General features: G+C 41.8%; 1 protein-coding gene across 1 annotated transcript; it reads right to left on the bottom strand.

Annotated features, from left to right (window-relative positions):
- Positions 1–422: 422 nt before the first annotated feature.
- sim2 (SIM bHLH transcription factor 2) lies at positions 423–21,685 on the bottom strand. The gene is made up of 11 exons (XM_035433809.1): positions 20,282–21,685; positions 13,720–13,802; positions 13,115–13,204; positions 8,627–8,735; positions 7,587–7,672; positions 6,339–6,538; positions 5,581–5,687; positions 4,511–4,658; positions 3,655–3,820; positions 2,801–3,185; positions 423–1,810 (listed from the first exon to the last, which is right to left on the bottom strand). The coding sequence occupies exons 1-11, from the start codon at positions 20,454–20,456 to the stop codon at positions 1,074–1,076; spliced, it is 2,286 nt and encodes a 761-aa protein (XP_035289700.1). The 5' UTR covers positions 20,457–21,685; the 3' UTR covers positions 423–1,073.
- Between the last annotated feature and the right edge of the window lie 1,043 nt (positions 21,686–22,728).

The following is a 22,728-nucleotide window of genomic DNA, read 5'->3' as shown; positions in this document are numbered from 1 at the left end:
TATGCTTATTACATTTGAACAAAGAATTTATCAAAGGAATATGAGCATGTTTTGGCAGTAACATACCATGTACTGCCAAGTGTTAAGATTGCTTTCAAGGAAAATTGAAAATTCAGTGATATTGCAAAAACAATTAAATTTGATGTGATCTTTCTCCAGACACTGAAAATGTGGTCCACAGGTTTATTCGCCCTGTGTTTGAACTGTACAGCACTTACAGTACAATAACTTCAGTAAATAAAGGTGAAGCTGTGGGTTGGACTTGTGCAAAAGCTTTAAAAAAATCTGCTGTTTCACAAAATAAAAATCATGAATAGTGGTCCAAACACAATGTTGAGCATTTATTTATCTGCAATTTTTAGGTTTTATGTGTTTTTGTTGCAAGCAACTGACAAGTATAAAATCAGTGGGGTCAAACTTGATTCCACGCATGTATGCCAGCTGAAAAAGATAATCAGCTGTATACATTTACACCTGTGCATTTTCTATAGAACACGGGTATTTATGAGTTATGAGTTACAGCCTTTAATTTACCAAAAATGGTGAAGGATTGAGCTGATGAAGAAATAAGCAACATAAGGACAACACTAGCATACACATAGCACCCTGGGAAAAATGTTCAATTTTTTCTGTCAACATTTTCAGGCCAGATTGAAGATACATTGATCTCTCATTAGAATGTTTTTTCATAAGTATTGACATTCTAAGAAAAATAACTGTTAGAACTAGTGTTTGGCAATACATTAAATATTCTAATTGTTAAAAGAGCCTGCAAAAAATATGTATAAAATTCTCAGGCAATAAACCTGAAGTTACTGTTTATTTCCTTTTTGAGGAGTCTTGATGTTTGGTGAACCAAATACATTGTGTATAAAAGATCAACCAACAACTAGTGTTGACAGGTGTATGTGTGTGTGTGTGAGGGCTGGTCTTATAAAATGTCTCATGTTACATACATCTTTAGTAGTAATGGCTTCTGGCATTGTACTTATTTCACAATGATAAAGTCCCAGGGCACGGTGGAGGGGCGGAGCCAGGCAAGTTCTGCTCACCCTCTCAGGACCTGTACTGTGTCACCTCTCATTGGTTATGATGACGGACGTGCCAATGTAGTGCGGGATTTCTCTGTGTATCTCTGGCGAGGAACTGGAGGCGGGGCTTTGGTTCTTGTAGAGGTAAGAGTTCACCTCCCCCCCTCTGTAGCTGTAGCTGTCCGTCAGGTGTCCCGCCAGTGTGTAGGGTGGGGCCTGGAAGGACCCGTGCTTGGCCAGGACGTGGTGAAAGTTCAGGGACACGTAGGGCGCCTGTCCCATTAACACCCTCTGCTCTTCCTCGCCGCCATGCTCCAGGGTCCGGAGCCCGCCTCCAGCCCCGCCCCCACGCTCCCCGTTACTGTCTGCCTGCTCCAGGCCGGGGTGCTCCGCCAGGTGGTGCGTGTACGAGGACTCCATCATGCAGAGCCTCCGCCTCTGCTCCAGCACCACCTGCATGGGCAGGTGCTGGCCGAGGCCGTGGAGGGGTCGTGGGTGGTCACAGCTAGCTTTGCTCAGGGCGGGGCTTCCCAGGGGCCCTAGCAGGGGCTTTTCCCTGCAGCCCAGGGAGTCTTTGGGGTCTCGGATGAACTGCATCTTGCTGTCTTCCTTAGCGGCCTGTTGAGGAGCCTGCAGGCCGCCCTCTGTCTTGGCCTGGCCCACTGTGTTATGTTCGTAAGGCTCTTCCTTCAACCTGCTGTTAGGTCTGGGGGTTGAGCAGCTGGAAAATCCGTCATGCGCCAAATCGCCACTTGCGTACCTTCTGCTCGCTGCGGGTCCTGCAATCGGAAATGAAACGCTACGTTAAAAAGGGGCGAGCGTTCGGCTGGTGACGTCAGGTGGGGAACAAAATGGACTGAGCGATTCAGCAGATACCCCTCTTTTCCCCTCACAAGCAACTCGTGTACATAACCATAGAGAAAATGCACCTTTCACCAAGGGACTGTTGATGGAATTGTATAGAATAGCTATCCAACAATAAGGATAATTTCCTACCCATACCTACAGTATAAGCCTTTTCTCTTCTTCAGCCCATCACTTGTCATCACCCATCCCTCATTCTAAACCCACTGTCATTCTCTAAAGGCAGTGTGCTGGTATACACTAGGCTTTAACATCACATGTTATGTTTTGATGTACACTTTTTTTAGGCCCTCATTCAGTTGAATTTATTTGTAGGCCATATGTAAGGAAACAATGTTGAACACTGGCCTAAAAGAGTTTCACAGCATTTTTAGACTCACCCTGAGCAGTGACTCATAGCACAATTCTAATATATACTTAATACAAGCTTAATACGCATGACTAACTGTTGACCTTATCTGCACAGGATAAGCATGATACACTTAACTCCTTGACTGTCTGGCTTGACATGGACACACGGTAGAGGTGAGAACAGCACACCAAGGCCATACAGAGTTATGTGTCATTGTTCACTGGGTAGTCATATGGCATACTGTAGCATGTTTGAGCTTAGAGCTTTAGTTATTTTAAAAAACATTGGGTTAGGTAAAAGACTACACACCGGAAGAGTGCTGGGCACAACTTAACATATCAATGTTAAGATCAAATTTCACATTTCATTTTTTTCCCCACAAGTCAACTTGCCTCCTCTAAGACAGAGAGGGGGACACAGTTTCTGTCGTAGAAAGTAATGGCATTTCAAACACGCCCATGATTTCAAAAGGAACGACAATGTATGCTCCAAATTTTTATGTTCACCCCGGACGAGCCCCACCCAGTAGGGCGCAGGCGCTGCAGCGTGGTACCTGAGAACGTGGCGGTGCAGGGCAGAGGGGAGGTGCTCTGGGCGTGGCCGTGCAGGGCCTTGGCGGGGCGGGCGGAGCAGGGGCTGGCGCAGCTCCAGCGGCCTTCGCCCCGGGCCTGCAGGGAGCTGAGCAGCTGGCGCGCGGCCTGGCACGGCGAGCCCTGGGGCGGCCGGAGCTTCCTGCCCGCCAGCGTGGGGGGGTCGGCGGGGAAGTGCCCGTATGGGAAGGGGAAGGACAGCCCGTAAGGAACCTCGCACAGGACCTCGCCCCCCTCGGGCACACCGCTTGCCTCCTGGCAGGGAGTCAGACCGAACGGTGGGCTCTCTTTCCAGGTCCCTGCCTGCGAGGCGCAGTCCATTTTGTCTGGATTAAAGGTGCTGTTTGGCTGGAGGAACAGTGGAACAGAGAGGGGAGAACAGAACAGGTAATTATTTACGCGGACTAGCATATTGTTAAGGTAAGCAGTGGTTTAATCAGGGGCCTTAAACTCCAGACCTGGAGGACCACAGTCTGCTGGTTTTTGTGATTTCCTTTCAATTTCCAGCCAATTAAGGCCTTGGAAACAAGGTGTGCAGACTCTCTGGCCAATCAATGACTTAAAATAAACACTGCAGCAACACAAAAATGAGCAGACACAGTAGCTCCAGGATTTCAGTGTGAGATCCTTGGGTAAAATAGTCCCAAAATCATCACACAAAACACAAAACAAGAATTATTTTTGTATCTTGCACTGGTGTCTCCAACAATGAAAACATGCCCAGCATGCTACATTTTGCCAGGGGAACTGACAGTGTAACATTTTGTTTAGAGTTTGTTTTCCTGATTACAGTCTGTGCCTGAATATGAGGTCTTACCTGGGGGTAAGGGGCCATTTTGGGTTTGGTTTTGATCTTGACTGCTTTGGGTTTGAGTTGTTTGCGGGAGTCCTGAGAGGAAGTGAGTGTGGTCTTGAAGGCGAGGCCAGGCTTGGCAGTTCTGGTCTGGTCTTGAGAGAGCTGCAGGTCTTTGTACTCAATCTCCCTGTGGGAACACAGAACAGCTTGTTTTAGCATCACAGCCAGGGACCTCTGACAGTACCGGGACGCCCAATGGCTGGCAGCACACAGCGCAGCTTGTTTTAGCATTACACCCTACAGAAAGCATGTGAGAGCTAGAGCAGTCACTGCACACAGCCCAGATTGTTGCATTACATACCATAGAAAGCACAAGAGACCTTGAGCTCCTACAAGCAATAAGTATACTGCAAAGTTGAGTAGAGTGACCATGACACCACAACATGGGTGATTATCAGTATTGCACACCATAAAACTTGTAGACCTTGTAATTGCAACAAGCCCACAGCATGGCCTGAAACATCACAGAAAACATGCAAGACAACAAGATTCTGGTTTCAGTGGAACAAAAACACAGCTTGTATCAGAGCTGCTAGGTGCAATGAACCCACAGCATAACTTGTACTAGCATTGCACACCATACAATCAGTGAGACCTAGATTTGCACATTTGTAGTTAGTATGCGGCACAACGTATATCAGCATTCCAGCATTCTCTGCACTGAGAATGCCGCATTACCCACCATAGAAATTATGAGAGCAGTGCAGATTGCAGTGGCGGCCAGCAGATTGATTGTGGCAGGGGAAGAGGCTTTGAACAGGATTTGGGGGTGCACGCATGCATGCTAGGGATCACATCAGAGGGGGCTGGCACTCACGTCAGGACATAGTTGACGCTGACGATGCAGTGGGGGCGCGAGGAGCGGCTGTTGTGCACGATGGTGGCGTAGCTCTGCACCCACACCCAGCCCCCGTGCTTGGACAGCAGCCGGTAGTACTTTGTGGTGACCTGGCCTTTCACGAGCACTGCAAGAACAGAGCAGGAGAGAACCTGTTCACACCCGTCTCCAACAGCGCATAGCCATCCCTATAACCTCACCTCAGAAAGCTGAGCTAAAGAATAAGAATGCTGTTCTGCCACTTAAAAAAAAAAATATTGTTACTGATATTAAGAAGAGACAGTCCATCCTGATTTTGTATTATTCAGACAGGTAGAAAGCTGAGATGGACAGATAGAGTGAAGGGATGACAGCAGAGAAGGCGCCATAGCAGGGATCAAACCCCCACCCACGCAGGGGAACATGGCTGCCATACAGACTGCGCCTTGTGCTTTGTTGGTGTAACCTTTTAAAATGGTGTTCATTTCTGTGTCACAAAGGAAATAGTCAGTGTCCAGGTTTACTGAGGTAGCTTGTCATTTAAGTACCAGAGAATTTTTTTTTTTCAATAAATCAACAGAACTTCACTGACACTAAATTCAATAAAGGCTTTTGGTGCAACCAAAGTATATTTGTAATTCAAATAACCAAGCTTATTGAGAACTGCCGTGCCTACAGGCACCACAGTGCATGTTATCTTGGGAATATATTAAATAATAAAAAGGAGTGCTTTGAATTGACTGATTAGTATGGAACCCTTTGCTTTCATTTTAAGCATGACCCCAGTCCCGACCCACAGCATCTCAGAAACTGAGGGTGTTTAGCATAAATCTCATACTGTGATTGCAACTCATAATTTATGGAGCCATCCCAGGCTTTCTGCAGACAAAAACAAGGGACAGTGCACATTTAACTGGTCATCTCTATAAGCGTTAAACATCAATGCTTGCATTTTACAGCAACAATAAAGGAAAATTCTTCAAACTTCATTTTGGTTTCCATAGTAGAGAAACATTGGTCATTGTAGTGAACTGATTCTGGTGACCCCTGAGGATTCTGGGAAGACTCACACAGGTGATGGGCATATCTTAGGTGGAACACATCACAGCCGTGGACATGATGATACAGGGTCTTCTCTATTAGATCCTGTGGCTCGTAACCTGTCAGCTCAGCCACCCTGTGACACACAAGGGGAGGAGAGTAGGAAGAACTGGGGCATGGCATGAGAAAACACATCTTACGCAACATTATCAATCCACCCAGTCCCAAAGCGATATTAACACACAAACACATATTAATATAATTAATATTATAATTACTGTCTGTAAAGGTTAAATAGGTATTTTGCACTAATTACCCTTTAATAGTAATGAAGCATTCCATATCACTGATAAACCCAAATCTGGATGGGTGTCCCTTTTACTTACAAATAAAATGATTTGCAATTTTTTTCTGCTTACTTTGAATACCTAATTGCAGGCCTATCCCTTCACTTCAATGTATTCCATCAACCCAAGGGAATGCCCATTCTGATTCTCACCCTCCCTCTCTGGGCGACATTATTGGGGGGGGGAAGCATGCACCCAGCCCATATTATTTTGTTCCTTTTCTTGATCTTGCTGTCACAACAATATATGGCTAACAGTCTGCTAATGAGGACATACTTCCTGAAGCTAAGCTGGGTCTGAGGCCATCCCCCAATACTACATTTGGGTCCACGCCTAATCTGTGCAGTTCACAGCATATGGAGCTAGTACACACTCACAATGGACAAATTTAGTAGACCCAAGCTTTGGAGGGGGTAATGTCACAATATGGGTGAGCTTACCGAGAGTCAAGGAAGATGAGCTTAAGGTCTAGGCTGGCGCGGAACATGAACATGTTGCTGTGCAGCTTGATCTCGGTGATGCCACTAGGGGGCAGTGAATGGCCCACTGCCACCAGCCCTACGATCTGGTAGCAGGAGTCATACAAAGCCATGTCCATGACGTACTGCCGGATCTTCAGGTACCCGCTGCAGTGGATAACCTGAGGACCAATACGAAGTTGGTTAAAGGTTGGACATATGTCATTTTAGATAGGGTGGCATAACTGGACCATCAATGGCTGCTGACAGACTAGTGTTAACCAACAGTGTGTCTAAGATCACCCACCACATTCACCAATAATCAACACTGGACCAACAGTTTGACATTTATATGGTACTACTTGGGTTGTCTTATCGTGGTCTTGTAGATGCATTCAGAGATGTACGTAAGCCTGTGAACATCTGGGACAGAAGGTGACCTCATGCTATAAAACTTCAGTAAGAGTGTGATTAATTCCCTTGGTTTGAGACCTCTGGTCTCTGGCCCACAGAGTTAATTGTGTAGCTAGTTGGACACTGTGACCAGTAAGGGCTGTGATTTGAAATCATCAGTGGGCCTCTCCCTATTACTCATTGTTGGTACAGTTGCACACTGCTATACATAGTTTAGGCCAATTGCATTTTGCATATTGGGTCATTGGGTATCTTTCACATCAGTGTTGACCCAGCATACCTATCACGTGCAGTCCAGGACAGAGTGGACTCCGCCTTCTCTGTCCTTTGAGCCCAAGACTGATGTGTGTTTCAGCGTTAATGGGAACCTGTCTCGCGGTATTTATCTTTCTCACTTCCTGTTTACTTGGCATTCAGTAACACTGCTGAGCAAGGAATGATTTATCCTCTACTTAGCATAATGGGTTGCTTATTGCTTATGCCTGGAAAGAGTGTGAGGTTTTCACACGGCCTTACAATGGTTACTCCTTGTGCTTCCATTGTCTAACAACCAAAAGGTGAACACATTTGATAAAGGTGGCCTTCTTTTCCATTTCAGACATTTTAGTGCCACTGTTTTTTATTCCATTACTCTCCTTACGTATACATACAGTATTGCATAGCATGAACAAATATAGTGTTACAAACAGATTTTAAAAAACACATTTAAAATGGCACAGTGAATAAATTAATTTAGTTACGGATCCAAGGCCTCTTCACCCGATTGGATACGGCGCGTGTGACCAAACTCCTCCCCCCCACCCCGCTCCCTCTCACCTTGTAGCCCCCGCATGTGAGCCCGGCGTTCCGCTTGGCCAGCACGCACTTCATCCTCAGGAAGAAGGACCGCTCCATCTCGTACTCTGCGGCGGCCCAGAGGCACGTGCGGGACCGCGGGAAAGCAGCGGTAATAACGTTAGAAATGTGAGCGTCAACAAAGCGTAAGCCGCGGCGCCCTCGCGGCGCTGAGATGACACCGGGCCGCGTTAATGCGGTTTGCTCAGGGGCATCGGCGTTTCCATGGAGCAGCCCGGCCCGAGCGCTCAGCGTGTAGATTTCAGAGTAATCCAGTCGGGGTGCTGTGTCTTATTAAATTCCACAGGAGGATAGCACTTGAGCTCGTGAGAGCTGTTGACAGGTAATGCCACACACTGTGCCTTCAAAAACAATAATGACAATGCGCCTACCTTTGGATATGAAGAAAAGAAACTTCGCTTTTTTTCCTCATGCTCCTGTGCTACATTATTCTATTTCATGTATTGAGCAGAATGAATTTTTGAACAAAGGACATCTTTTGTGTGCCTAACACCGCCCATTTCCTCTCCTCCCCTCCCTCCCCATCATTTCCTGATATGTTCAGCTGCACTCACCTAAATTCCTTTTTTCCAACAAAGAGAACCAAAATATCTTCAGCTCTGAGGTACTGCATTGGTTTTGTACATAATTACAATGGGTCAGCAGTGTGGCACATCATACCTATTAAATCTACTGGTCACGCTTAACTGTTGGACCAGCCGCTAAGCCCAAACTGCTTCAGCAGGGCTCCAGTCATTAAAATGAGTAATGTGTGAAATTTGAGCTATTTAACTAACCCAGAAATAAAATACTTCAATAGAAAATTCAAAGCAGAAAAGGGCAACAAGCCACCTGCTGATAGGCCAGAAGAAGAGGGTGATTAATGAGAAAACGTAGTTAAAATCTATTTTAAAGATACACATTTATTAATACTCCTAATTAGAAAATGGCTCCTTGATTGTACTCAGGGATTAAGCATATGTGATTTAAAATGGGCAGTGCTGATTGGCTGCTGGCTGTACCTTGCAGGAAGTGGGGATGGAGGGGCTGATGGGCCGTCAGCACTGCTGTCATCTCGTCATGGTCTGATGGGTGGATATACTCAAAGATGCTGTTCCCAGTCAGTTCCACCTGACACAAGTACAGATACGGGCATTGAAGTGCAAGTTGTACGAATGTAATAAGTCTGATATAGTATGAAGTCTAGAAGGGAATATCTTTTTTCATTAAATGTGTGATGAAGTATGATCAAGAGACATATACAGAGAAGAGATCCAGGACCAGTTGAATGTAGTTCCATTTTAATCATTCAGATGCCATGTTTTGTTCCATAGTTTCTTTTTTCATTCACCAAACCAGGTGGCCTGAGCTCTAGAACTGAGAAGATTAGTGTGAGAGGAGCTTAAACAAAAACATTCTTATATTCTGATGGTCATTTAAGGCCTGCATTGTCAGGAAAAGGCAGACTTTTTGTGACTTTTTGTGATATTGTGTAATTTCTTAGGTTGACATTTCACTTTGGAGAAAGTCTATTGCGCAGGGACGATGCATTTGTGTGTGTGCGTGTGAGTGTGCGCGCAAGCCTGCCTGTGTATGAGTATGTGCACGTTCATGCCTATGTGTGGGAACAAATCTCCCACCGACTGCTGAAATCGATCTCTGCAGCTCATTCAACAGGGAAGTTGCGTTTTTACAGCAGATGCAAAGGAGCCTGGTGTCGGGGAACAGAGAGGTTACATTTTTGTATTTTTTTTTTAAGGGGGAGGAATTTGCATGTGAAAACAAAACAATGCTTCTCCCTCTGGCCGGTTACACTTTGATCTATTTTTCCTTCCAAATTTGTGAGTCGGATCAGACACCAATGTGGGTCGCTGCTCCTCACTTCAAGTACAAATTGGTTTCTTCACAGCGTCAGTCCTGTGGATTAATCCCAGCTTTGTAGTTAAAGGGCATTGTGGTGACGGGAACTGCTGCGCTTTGGGGGTATGTAAAGTGCCTCAGAATCACTGCTGGGTAATGCACTGGGGAGAATAGCATGCGTGCGATCTGCTTGATGGCTATAGTCACATGAGCAGCGGCCAAAAGCAATGCAGACCATCCCTAACAGATGTACTCTTACTTTCACCTGTGAGGTCACTCTATTTTGTTAACCTCCCTCCCAACGAACTTTGTGTGTTGTGACAAGAAATCTTCCAAGAGTGAGGAATGCTCATTTTGTCGAAAAATTGAAAGGCATTTTGTAATACATGCCATGAGTTTGAGATGCTGTTCACACCCATGTCTTTTCTCACATGTAAAATGGTGCTGAGCTGAGCGGGGCCTAAGCACACAGTAAACCACAGAGTTGCATTTGAATGTCTCGGCTGACACAGGTGTTCCTGTCACGAGTGCGATGCCAAGGCTGGGGTATTTGCATACGGTTACACGTGCACCATCCCGGTGGCAGATGCTGTTTTGAGGACGTGCCTCTCACGGGGGAAAATGAGAGGCAATCCCTCTTGCTGCCTGACGACACCTTTAAGCACCTCATTGAGAGCTGTCTGTCAGTTTGAGTCTACCGGAGTTTGCTCAGGTGACACATTAAAGGGGTCTGGATCTCCACTCATCAAGGCCACTGTTCCCCTTTTCTCTCTGAATACATCATCTTTACGTCAACATGTCTGGCTCGCTTTCTTTGTGGCGTGAGAAAATAGGACTAATGCCAGCCAGTCTGTAATCGGTTTGTGCACCTTTGTGCGCCAGTATTCTCAATTCATTTGCAAACTGCCAAATGTGCTGTGGTGGGTAAGCATGGACATAAATAACATTCGTTTGAATTTGATGCTCAAAGTCACCTGGTAAACAGAGGCGTTGATATATGATAAAGCATGCGTCAAAGAATACAGTCAAACAGCTCAGGGAAGTGTCCTTCCTCTGGCTGTTTGCTCTTCACCTTCTCTCATGTTCCCTGCTGTTCACGGCCATCTTTGAATGATTATTTGTTTATGTGATCGCATCAGGTGAAAACAGTGCTACACTGACAGAGCCTGCACATGGCTCTTCAGCCCTATAGCTCTTTTTGGCAGGCTGAACGCTGCGGCTGCTCTAGTGAAGGTTTGTGTTAGCCAATCAGCAGATGTGCTCGGAGCTGGATCTGTCCATTCCTTTCATCAGGTTACAGACAACACAGGAGGTCATATCAATCACCACCACTGCGCCAGGCTGGGTAAAGGCACTAGGGCATCCAGCAGAGAGATGGGAATTTGAAAGACAGCAAGTTCATAGAGGAAAATGAACATGTCCATGTCTCTCAGGGTTGCCATACCAGTATTACATCTATGTGCACATTCCCCTTTGGTATCCCTTGTAACATTATCAAAGGTTTCTCCCATATGATATATGAAGGTTTCAGAATTATATGGGTTACCATTGTCAGATATATTTTTCTGCAGCATATGATTAGTCATATATGCAGTAATCAGAATTTGGGACCTGGAATTTTCTAACAAGGTAATAAAATTAAAATTAATGCTCTAAACAGAAAGATCTTAAATCTTATTAAAAAAACATTCAGGTTATTTATTTTTTAACAGTAAAAATATATTATTAATTACCACTAACTAATAAAATTCCTTTGCACAGGGGGTCATCCATCCACTTCCAACTATCCTTATACATCAAGAAAAATGGATATAAGACAATGGCCGAGGAGCCCAAGGCATTCGCCTGAGGTACAAAATTGAACCAAAAGAAATATTTCATAAGATACAAAACTGGTTATGTTGCCTTAAGTAGCCCATAAATACAGTATATTCCCCCATTGAAAACTCTGGATTCAAATTAAATCAATTAAATCAAGACAGAGCTAGTGGACTGACATGCTCCTTAAATGCTTTTTTGTGAACAGATGCTCCTGAAAATCATCAAAAAATGTCATCAATTATTAGGATCACAATGATCTCTTTCTGAAAGCAAAAGAACAAGCAGGGGTGCCACAAAAGATTTTGGGTCCCATAAAAAGATCTCACATTGCACCCCACCACCCCAGACAACCGCAGCACCAATTACAATTACAGCACCATTTTGAGGGCCCCTGTCACTCAGGGCCCTTGGAACCATCCCAACTCAACAGACACCCTCCACCCCCATACAGCGCCACTGGGAGCAAGCATTTGTGAATTTGGAGACATTCCAATAGACTTTCCCAGAGAGATTCTCCTTTCTGTTCACGTTTGCAAACAAAATGTGGTCAATGACCCCAAAGAGAAATGTTACAATTGAACGAAGATACAGTACACCTCCCTCCAGAGGACAGACAGTTAATCTCTTAACCCCACTGTTCTCCGACGGTGCCTGCACACACCTCCATTCTAACCACTGACAATACAGAAACAACAAAGAGAGTTATTTTCTGTATGAGTCTCTTTCTTTCAGGAACAGGGCAGAATTCATGCAACTGATATCTCTGGCTTAGCTAAATCCCCAGTCAGTGTAGGTGGCACCCTGCCAGTAAGAGGTGGCACCTGGGGCTGGCACTAACACAAGTAAGACAGCTTTCAGTCTGTTGCCTTCTGTACCAATACACTGGTGGAGCAATCCCTTCTACCTGTAGCACAAGACCATGGCCAGGGAATATGCAATATCCACCTGCTTGAGCACATTTTTATGTCATAGATCATAACTTTCTGAAATGAAAACGTGTGAGCTTTTTGGGGTGCCAGCAAATTGGTGAAGTGCGCTGTGCCAGCCATTGAAAGTTGCAAGCCACTGAAAGCCGGCACGATCACCTTCATTGAAACGCATGAGATTTTTGGAGCTGGGTGTGCAAGTGTGAGATTGCTCGTCAACACTTGTCTCAAGCCACGTCCTCTGGCAGCTGCTCTGGGCAGCATTGTACATGTTGTCTATCGTGATGTCAGTTCACAGCGTGAGACAGTAGGGGTTTCCGATTTTTGCAAACAGCAGAAGCTTCCGGCAGGAACACAAAAGGTAGCCGATAACGTCAAAGCTGTGAAATCGGTTCCATTGCCAACACCTTTCGCTTGCCCCCAGCTTATCTGTGTCAGTAAACCTCTGGACAACCTTTACTTTGCATTGTCTACTCTGTTTTACATGTTGAATAAATGTTTAAATTTGGATAGCTGGTCCAGGTGTTCCTAACATGACCTTGGTTTGAGCGAGGACTCCAAATACTACAGAAGCACATACAGGAGTACAAAGACCCCCCAAGACACACAAATCCTACTGGACTGTTCCTCCGAGCCTACAGACTAGCGCCCCCAGGCTTTATTTACATCTGTTAGGCCTTCATACATGTACATGTTTTGACTGTGGTATATTTTATTTTATGACTGCACTGTTTACTATGGGATTGTACATTGTTTAGAAAACAACTGTTTCTGTTTATTTAGACTTTAGTACATATCTTTCAGTACATATGGTAGTTGATGTAAGCCGGTTATGATAAGGGCATTTGCTAAACAAAATTAAAAATAAAATAAATTTAACAGGCAAAATTTCGGCACACTCACCTGTGATAACCCCAGGTGAACGGAGGCTGTCTCTGAGATGTACATGATTTTTCCATCCGAGGCAACAACAAACACAAAGCCGTCCAGAGTCTTAAACACGCACAAACACACACATGCACGCACACACACACACACACACCATGATTATTAAAGAACCTGGATGCAGCCCATTTCTCCAAAACAAACAGTGAATGGAAAATGAACTGTAAGTTCAGAGACACAGGGCTATTTGCTGCTGCTCTACGTTTTGCTCATAATGTGTTTTTATATTCACTTAGCATTACAAGTCATTGCATTGTTTATCTGCAACACACAGTGTCCTGTCAACTGAAAGAATAATAAAATTAAAATAAATCTGTTCATACATATAACCTCTTGTACAAAACCAAAAACTGAAATAATCCCAGAAAGTGAACTATCCTTTATTATGAGGAAAAATGTTGGTTGAATCCAAGCTGTTAGGCTGGAAGAGGTAAAATGTACATAAAACAGTCCTGTACTTATATTTAAATAATGTTTATATTATGTCACACCCTTGGATGTGTTTAAATATCTATGCACTGGAATGGATGTCCTGATCTGCAGTGACCAGGTTGTGTGCTCACCTGAAGCAGGTGGGATCCCAGTTCCTTGGCCATGTTGTCCAGTGGGCTGATTCGGGAGGGATGCCCCCATGCCTCTCCCAGCCCTGTGAACAGTACAAAGAGGAAGACCTTGAGCCCTCTCTCCAAGCCCATGGGGGACAAGAAGTGAAGACTGAAGTCTGATGCAGGCCTCGCCAAACCCCTGAGGTGCTCCTATTGAGTCACTATGTTCAGTCACATACATCTGGTCTGATCAGCTACACAGTCTTCCTGATTTCTTATCCATGCTATTGAGAATTCTGGACAGCCACTGCCACAGCGGGCCCTGCCCACTGGTCCTGATTTTATTGGCTACACTCACCTTGAAAGCCCATTTCTACTGGATTGGTCTTTGTGGGGGGAAATTAAGAAAATGTAGAGAACATTTGGAAATAATTGCCTGCTCACAATTCATTTGCATAGCAGATGTCGAACTTCCCTGCTCAGTTATTTTTCTGAGAAAAATTTTGTTTTTTTTCCACTCCCCACCTGGCTTCCTCTTCTGTGACTGGCCCTGCCCTGCGCAGAATACACCTAATTCATTGATGGGATTTCACGCTTTGCCAACAAAATCATTTCAGCATCTTTGGCACTGGCACAGCTCATCTGTAAAGGCACACACAGCACTGTTGACACAATGCCTTCAGCTCCATTTTATCCAGTGGCTTGGGGCCAGCTTCAACAGCTGAAGTGAGTGCTTTAATGGTACCCATGTTGTTTTAGGGGTAGTCACTCAGGCTTTTTGGAGCTAGCTTCTTTGGCCAACACAGAGAGCCAGCCATGTATGTTCACATACACACAGGACATCCCTAACTTATTCCTGTCCCAAAGTGAACTGAAGTGAAGTGAAGTGAAGTGAAATATAAAATAAAAATGTTTGTTCGTACATGTATGTGTATATGCATGTGTGTCCGTGTGTGCATGCATGTGTGTGTGTGTGTGTGTGTGTGTGTGTGTGTGTGTGTGAGCATGCTGCATTTGTGTTGTGACAGTTATCATTATCTGATCTAGACTGGTAAGTTTAAGTGAGTCTGGAAGGTACATTATACAGGTACATATTCTGAAATTCAGGTGGCTATGAAACAGTAATGAAAATATATTTTAGCCAAATTTTGGCAGAGAATGACTGGGATTAAAGCACAATTATGTGTTTAATTATGATAAACATGTGCACAAAAATGTTTCATATGGAGGTATAATGAAGGCTTTCATTACTGCTCACCAAAAACTGGTATTAGGGCCAATAAATTATTCCACAACAGCGATTGTTATTTAATTAAATACATTTTCTTACTTTTTCATTATCATTATTTGCTCGTTTTAATAATTAATGTTGTGTGACTAATGGGTAAAATTAACACTAGCCTGGGTCTGGGCCATAGACATCAGAAATTGAAGACCGAGAGAATGTTTTATATAGTATTTTCCTTTCAGTCTTGTAGCACAGACTTAAAATGATCAATCTGTTCCTGCTTCATGACTTATAAGAAAAGCATTCCTCCAATTAATCAGGCATGCTTTAACTGGTTCTCATCAACCTCATTTACTTCTCTCTGCACCCTCTGAAAATGCCCCCTGTTGCAGTGAACAACAGATAAGTAGGTGTACAGGGTCCCCCTTTTCAGGCGGTTAGCACTGGACCAGGGATGATCATCTCCAGTCTTTGGGGACTTGTTTCCTGAAGGTTTAATAATATAGGAGCCACTGCACTAGCAGATGGCCACAACATGGTAGAGTTACACTTCCTGTTGTGCAACAGGATTGTTCCTACAGGCAACTCCATATATGACTTAAACTGAAGTGAACGGCTTCATTTCTACACTTTTCTTGAATGTGGGGTCCCAGTACAGGAGAAAAGAAATATATAATTTTTAAGATTACTCTACAGCCATATTGTGCACAAGACAAATAATGACAATGTTGTCAAAGTAAAATGAAGAGGCTATTTAAGAGATAAATCACAAACAAATGAAGAAGTCCAAGAAGGAATAAAACCATGTTTTGCTCATGAAAAATGTAAAAATTGTTTTTAAAACTACAGGCAAAGACACTTTCAGTCAGTCTGTACACCTCTTAATACACAACAATATTGTTGTGAAAGGAGCAAACCAATTTCAGCTCCTCAAACTTATCACTTTACACTTTGATTGAAGCACCCCCTTCATGGTCAAAACTGTCACACACCGTTTCTCTCTACAATCATGAAGTGGCCTTTAAATTATTTTTCATTGGAGTGATTTGTCTCATCAATGTAGAATTTAATGCGAGGCTCCCTCTGTGTCTGCTGTTTCTTAGACTCAGACGCCACGTGGGTATACATTTGCTAAGCCAGAAAATTGTCAGATATTTGGCATGATGTTCAGGTCTGTATAAATCACTGTGATTACACTATTCACTGTCATAATAGCGGAAAAATCTGTTTAAAAATATTTAATACCCAACGCGTGCCGCCAGATTTCGAGAACGTATCGTCCTGGATAATACTGCCTTAAATTACGAAGCAGCTACAGATGGCAAATGAAAACAAAAACAAAACCGTTCGTTTTAAGTGATCCGTTACCTCTTATAAGCAATATGAAAACGTCTTAGTTTTCAACAATCTGTTGAGTTATAGCCAAGTATTCTTTGTGATTTTTAATATAGCATATTTTGGTATTTTATCCTTGTTTTCATTTAGGCTAAACACACTCCATGCCTATCGTCTAGGATTAGGGTACGCACTTGAAAAATATTATTAATTTGTTAAGATTTTTGAAATTTAAATATTGAGGAGGAGTAATACGGTGGCAATGCTTTCAAGTAAAAGTATTTTTAAAAAGAATCGAGATATTGTAAGTATGTCTCATAACGTAAATTGTTTAGGCCTGCATCACACTTGGCCAGCTTGATCGTGTTACAAACCATATAAGACCACTAATATTTCAGTTTTCTGCTATATCTCTTCAGCTTGTTGTTGGATGCTGTAAGCTATATGGAGCTATATGGTGCAGTGATTGATGCTTGATTATTCAAGGTTATATATATTTTTATCTGTAGTCTATTTCGCTATTGTTGTATATATCAGCAAAACAAATAGGCTAAATAAATAATGATAATTTGAAAAAAATGAATAATGAATAATAATAATAATAATAATAATAATAATAATAATAATAATAATAATAATACAATTCCCCGAAAAATAAAACGTCAGAAAATCAACTTGCTAACCGCATAGATGTGGACCTGTTTCATGCCCAGTAAAATGACCGGTGTTAATTCAACTCTGACGGTGCTAATTCAACTCTACCTGTTAAGAGTTGAATTAACATTGTTAGAGTTGAATTAGCACAGGACATTTAAATGTGTAAATACCGCATGGATAAATGCCCCTGGGATCAAGCCTGCCATACGGATTTAATTATCGTAATTTAAAAAGTGTCATAACCTGCATCCTAATACGTGGAGCCTATAATTTATCATATAGACGGGTCAATGACAAGTTTTGTCAATGGGACCGACTCAGAAGTAGCACAAATAGGCCGAAAGCGTCTCTGTCCCATCTTCAGTTTACAAAACTTCAGTAGACTTACAAGTTAATGTTTTATCATGACGTTACTTTGTGGAGGAAGTACTACCCGATGTAGGCTATGCCTTATGGGCATGCTCTAAACAAGTGCGAGGACGACGGGACACGTTTTGCGCATTTAATACAGGCCTGTTCATTAAATTAAATCACATTTTACGCCCTGATGGACAGACGAATTTCCGGAACACGAGGAATTTAACATAGGCTATTTATGTATGAAATGCAAAGGCTCATTTTACCATATTTGCCGTAGTAGATGGTGTGCAGTGGACTTAATTTAAGTCGACACGTAGGCCTGTTGAAATCGGACTACCTGTAAATATGCATTGGTCTGTAGCCTATTATTTTCAAAATAACGGATATTCAAAATATCACGCCAATGTGTTGGAAGCAGACGAAAAGCTACAAGCAATGGTTTTTAAACGGAAATTTGTAGGCTAATCATACTATAATAGACTACCACACCATTCCATGCCCTTCGATGGAATGGTGTGGTAGCTTTATTCGGATAATAGATACTGATCATCCTGACGCTCTCCGTATGAAATAGCCTATGCCTCGGCTAGTTTATTATGCCAAAATAGTTACACCTATCCGTCCATAAACAAAAGAGGAATCTGAAACTTTTTGAAAAATGACAAATTTGTTGTAATGTTGGTAGCTTAATTATTGGTCTTCAGAGCAATTAATTATTCTGAATTAGGCTAGTGCACGTTTGGTGTTTGTGATAAGCCGGTTGAGGAAGGAGAAAACATTGCGATTATAAATGAGACATTTTGAGGAGACGCTGAAATCGCGTCTTTCACCACCGTAAAACAGCGCAGATACAGATTTAGCGGACAGCATGTTCCTCATCAAGTAAGGTATTTCCAATTGCGTAGCCTCCATGATGTAAAGGCAGCGCCATGCTTTCATGATAACTGTTTGTGACATTCAAACAACTTTCACTTGCAGGCACTTGATCGAACGATGGGCAATCAAACATTTTTTGTAACAGAATATTAATGGAAGAATAGGAAAAGGTCACAAAAATGAAGTGTGATGCGCATTATTCGTGCGATTTGTAATGTATGAGGCAATAGACTGAACATGCTCCGCAGAATATACAGCTTTGGGAAATGGCTGTCTGCTGTAACAGGTTACAGGCTACTTTTACCACTCCAGACTGCACTACTAGTTGTCTGTTCTACTCCTTCTTGTTCTTCTTCTTCTTATTATTATTATTAATTTGTCAAAACGAGAACGATTTTGTCTAGATAGTTGTGTATTGTTTGTGTTTGTTAATAAAGTCAATAATAGGCCTATATCATGGGCAGTTGCACAAAATGGCCTTCGACATAGGAAATTAAACTTCACGACAACTCTTCAGCTACAACTAATATTGTATTGAAGCATAGTGGCTTACGTGGGTAGACCCTATGCCTGACCTCCGCTTCCACAAAGTGTCAGTTCAAATTAGCCTAATAGGCACGATTTGATTTTAAAAATCACATTGATTGCTGAAGAATTTGGGGATCAAAATTGAATTTAATTATATAATAGTCTGGATATTTCACTTCTTAATGTGAATCCCATTTGACACTGATGATCATTGTTCAAACATTTGTGGATATGTAGGTGCTGTACTTCTCAAAGGAAACGGAAGGCTATGTAGCCTAAGGAGCTAGATGATAACACGTCTTAGAGAACTGCCAGCATAACAGAAATATCCTTTCAATGCTGGTCTAGCCTTGAGCTGTTCCTATCTTTATGAACTGAATCTAATTTTACATCCAGCATGATAGCTATTACTTTTATTGCCTTTAAATGTTGCACGTTTATTTCATTTGTACTAGCTAATTATAATTTGTCTTTTAGTTAAAATACCTAATGCCTGAAAACTTAAATAAAAAGTTATTTGTGGGAGTCCTCTTACACATTATAAATGTAAAATCCAAATGGCACTTAATTATTTTGATTCATAGCCTAATGTTAGTTTACCCGATAAAATATTAGTAGCCTGGATACTATGTATGATTGTTTACTTCTTAAAATACACGGTGATATACAATAATAAGAATAAAAACATCGCCGAACACACGTTTTTCTCATGTGAATTCATCAATACAATAAAAATATGCAATTAATACATTTACTAAATCTCGCCCTTAATGTACTATAATTGAGCGTTTATTTCTAAAGTAGACAACACTTTTGACTATATATTGAGATAAATTAGAGAACCTGATAATTTTTCGGTCTCTATTTTGTCACTCTTGTGTCTACATTCTAAAGTCAACTAAACTAACTGAACATATTTTTATTTTATTTAGAGAAAGTAAAAAGTATTTCGTTTAAAAAAATATATTATTTACAAAAATTAAGTCTTCAGTAGGGTGTATACCGTTCAGAATCAAAGGTAACGCAGGAAAAAGTGGAAGTGTAGGCTAGCCTACATGACATTATGAATAATGACAATTTTGGAAGAGGAATGGAAATGTTTTCTTGGAACTTCATATAGTTAAATGTTCGATTTACTGTGGATAACTGATTTATAACAATGAATAACTGCAGTTGTATAATAAATAATAATTTTACATAATAATGTTCATTTCAATGTTCACATAAATGATTAAAAATGAGAGGAAAGCGCCTAGCTCGTGAAGGTGCAAAATTAGTAACTGTATTCGAGGAAAATAAATGCCTCAGAGAAACATATTCTTAAAAATGTTAAAAATATGCATGTAATATTGTACTCAGTAATTTTTGTGATCGCCCACAAATGTTCCATATGTATATAGTGAGGACATGTCTACTTCCAGTGACATAATTATAAAATTTTCATTATATTTATTTTTCCCCTCGGGCGGTGGAGTTTGTGTACGTTAGCGACAATTTAACTTTTAAGAAGAAATTATAATAACAACAACTCTCTAATGAAAATGCATGACAGCCTGTTCATAATTGTTGCATGCCATGCAATTGTAAATTACTCACCCTCGGGAAACACGGCTCTCATTTTCAGGTAACTGGTTGTTAGACGAATGATTGAAGCCTTGTCCAGCTGCGAGGTGATGGCTGAGGGCAATGGCAATAATTTCGCCAGTTCATAAAATTCTCCATTTTCCTTTTCCCGTCTCGTCTTCGCCGCATTCTTTGACTTTTCCTTCATCTCTGACTGATGCGAAATAATACCACTTGCATAACAAAGCGCCTTCTTTCTCGGCTCCAGAAACACCGATTTTTATATCACCTTATCTTTGAATTAGAAGACTAGAATATTCATCTGAGCGGGACATAGGTAATATTTTGTATATGTCAGTTGTAATTTTTGTACTCATTGAATGCTCACGGTCGTATGTGATTATTCGCATTACTGATCCTCTGAGTAGCCTACCTGATCCTTTGCCGCTGGGAACATATACGCCACTTCTAGGACATTGTAAGACCATTGTATTTTATTAAAAACCAGCGGGTCTTTAGTTCAAGGGCAGAACCTGTTTAGCATAAAGTGATTATTTTGCAAACACGGGAATTTACTCTTCGAAAGTTAACTTTTCTTCTCTGCTATCATGTTCCACTCAACCATTCGAGAAAGACAATCGGAATTTACAGCGCGTGCGGGTTTCCATGTTGCATTGAAGTCAATTCATTATGATAGCGACCAGCTTTGGTCACCGCAGCCGATGGAGTATCTGTCAAGTCCCCCCAACAATGCTCGTCCAGTGTTTTATTTCGAACACGGAATTAGATCAAACAGTCTTAACAAAGGGTATACCCTATCTCCCTTATCTCGACTTCGGCATGTAGCCCATTCCAACAGTATTAAAAATGAAAGTGCATTTTTAAAATTCCGTCATTTAGGCTACCCTACAGGAAAACTGGATCGTATAAACTCAAGATGCAGGTTCCAGTGCATTAAGATTCTTGGTGCTCATACCCACTGAAGTATCCAATGCAAATATTGTCCTTTTGGCGTTAGCACATACACATTTCTCCGTGTATTGAAACTGTTGCGACTTTCGAAAGCGCCCATGATGTAGAAAATTCTGCTGATTTTCCAGATTTTTATGATTTCATAAATCTGCCAAGTTTCGCTAAATACCTTTATTCAACGCTGAAATAAAAAAAAATCCCCGATGATATAGCCTTAATAGATGAATAGTGAATATGTGCCCTTCAAGTACAAAAAAGCTCCTTGGTTTCACACACCCAACAGAAATTCATTCCAGAGTCTTGATCTCCTCACTTAAGCAGCATATTCACATAGCCATACATATCTGGCCTGTTGTTATAGCCTTGAAGGCATGGAGTTCCTCCACTGTCAGTAACTGCACTCTCTTCGTCCAGCAACAGACCTTCAAGCCTGCATTGTTCGAGTCTGTAATCCTAAAAAATGGAATGATATTCTACACACCACCCGCTAATTCCTTTCGCAGAAGCGAAGGCGTACTGAGAGAAGGGAGGCGGCGCACTAGCGAGAAGGCTTGCTTCCAAACAGTTACGTCACAGTGTCGCTGCCGCTGTGGGTGAAGTAAGGTATGGCAGAGCAATCCATCTCCAAGGGTTTATCAATTTTACGCCTTTCAAGAATAGCTTGCATTTGCCTATCTGCTATTGCGCTTGTGGCAATGTAAAAAAATGAAAATGCAAATGCATGATATATATATATATATATAAACATTTGCCTATGTACTGCAGCGTTGAAAATATTTGTCTCTGACCAGTTTTGAACTGATGTGGATATGTGCAGCCTGATAATAACTTCGGATAGTCTGGCATAGTCTATATTTTCCTTTCACATTACACGTTTTAATTCTGCTCAAGTATCACAAATCTCAAGTGTCACACATTTGCATTCATCACTAATGTATCTTTCTCATATTTCCTACACACACATAACAGCAGTCAGGAAGCTGCAGTGGGCTATCTATTCTTAACAATTTTAGCATAATAATTTAACTAAAATTAACTAATCAGGAGAGATAAACGGGACACGTGCTTTGGTTGACGCTCCTCTTGTTTTGGTCTTACATAGCCTAATTAATCTGAATGGTCAATATTCACATTGATATTATGTAGCCCAAAATGCTCTTTACTTCTTTAATTGACAGTCATGTATACAATGTATCTGTATAGAGAGCCTGATCATATACGAAATGTTTAAAATTGTATCGATGTCATACATCATTGGCCGCTTAGATGCAGTTCTAACTTTACACTCATACATTAATCTACATCAGGAAATTAAGATATTGCTAGACATCACAGGATTGTACACGCATATGAATTCCGTGATTAATCTTTTGTTAATTCCTATAATTATGGTGATCACAGGAAATGTTTTCCGATGACTACATGGCCATATTACAGGGCAATAAAAACTGTCTCCAAATGAATAAAGACATCTTATATTTTCTTTCTTAATAAATATCTTCACTGCA

The sequence above is a fragment of the Anguilla anguilla genome, chromosome 9, assembly GCF_013347855.1.
Source record: "Anguilla anguilla isolate fAngAng1 chromosome 9, fAngAng1.pri, whole genome shotgun sequence".
Taxonomy (NCBI): domain Eukaryota; kingdom Metazoa; phylum Chordata; class Actinopteri; order Anguilliformes; family Anguillidae; genus Anguilla; species Anguilla anguilla.
Note: the sequence above shows the minus strand (reverse complement) of the source record. Positions and strands in the feature narration are given on the sequence as shown.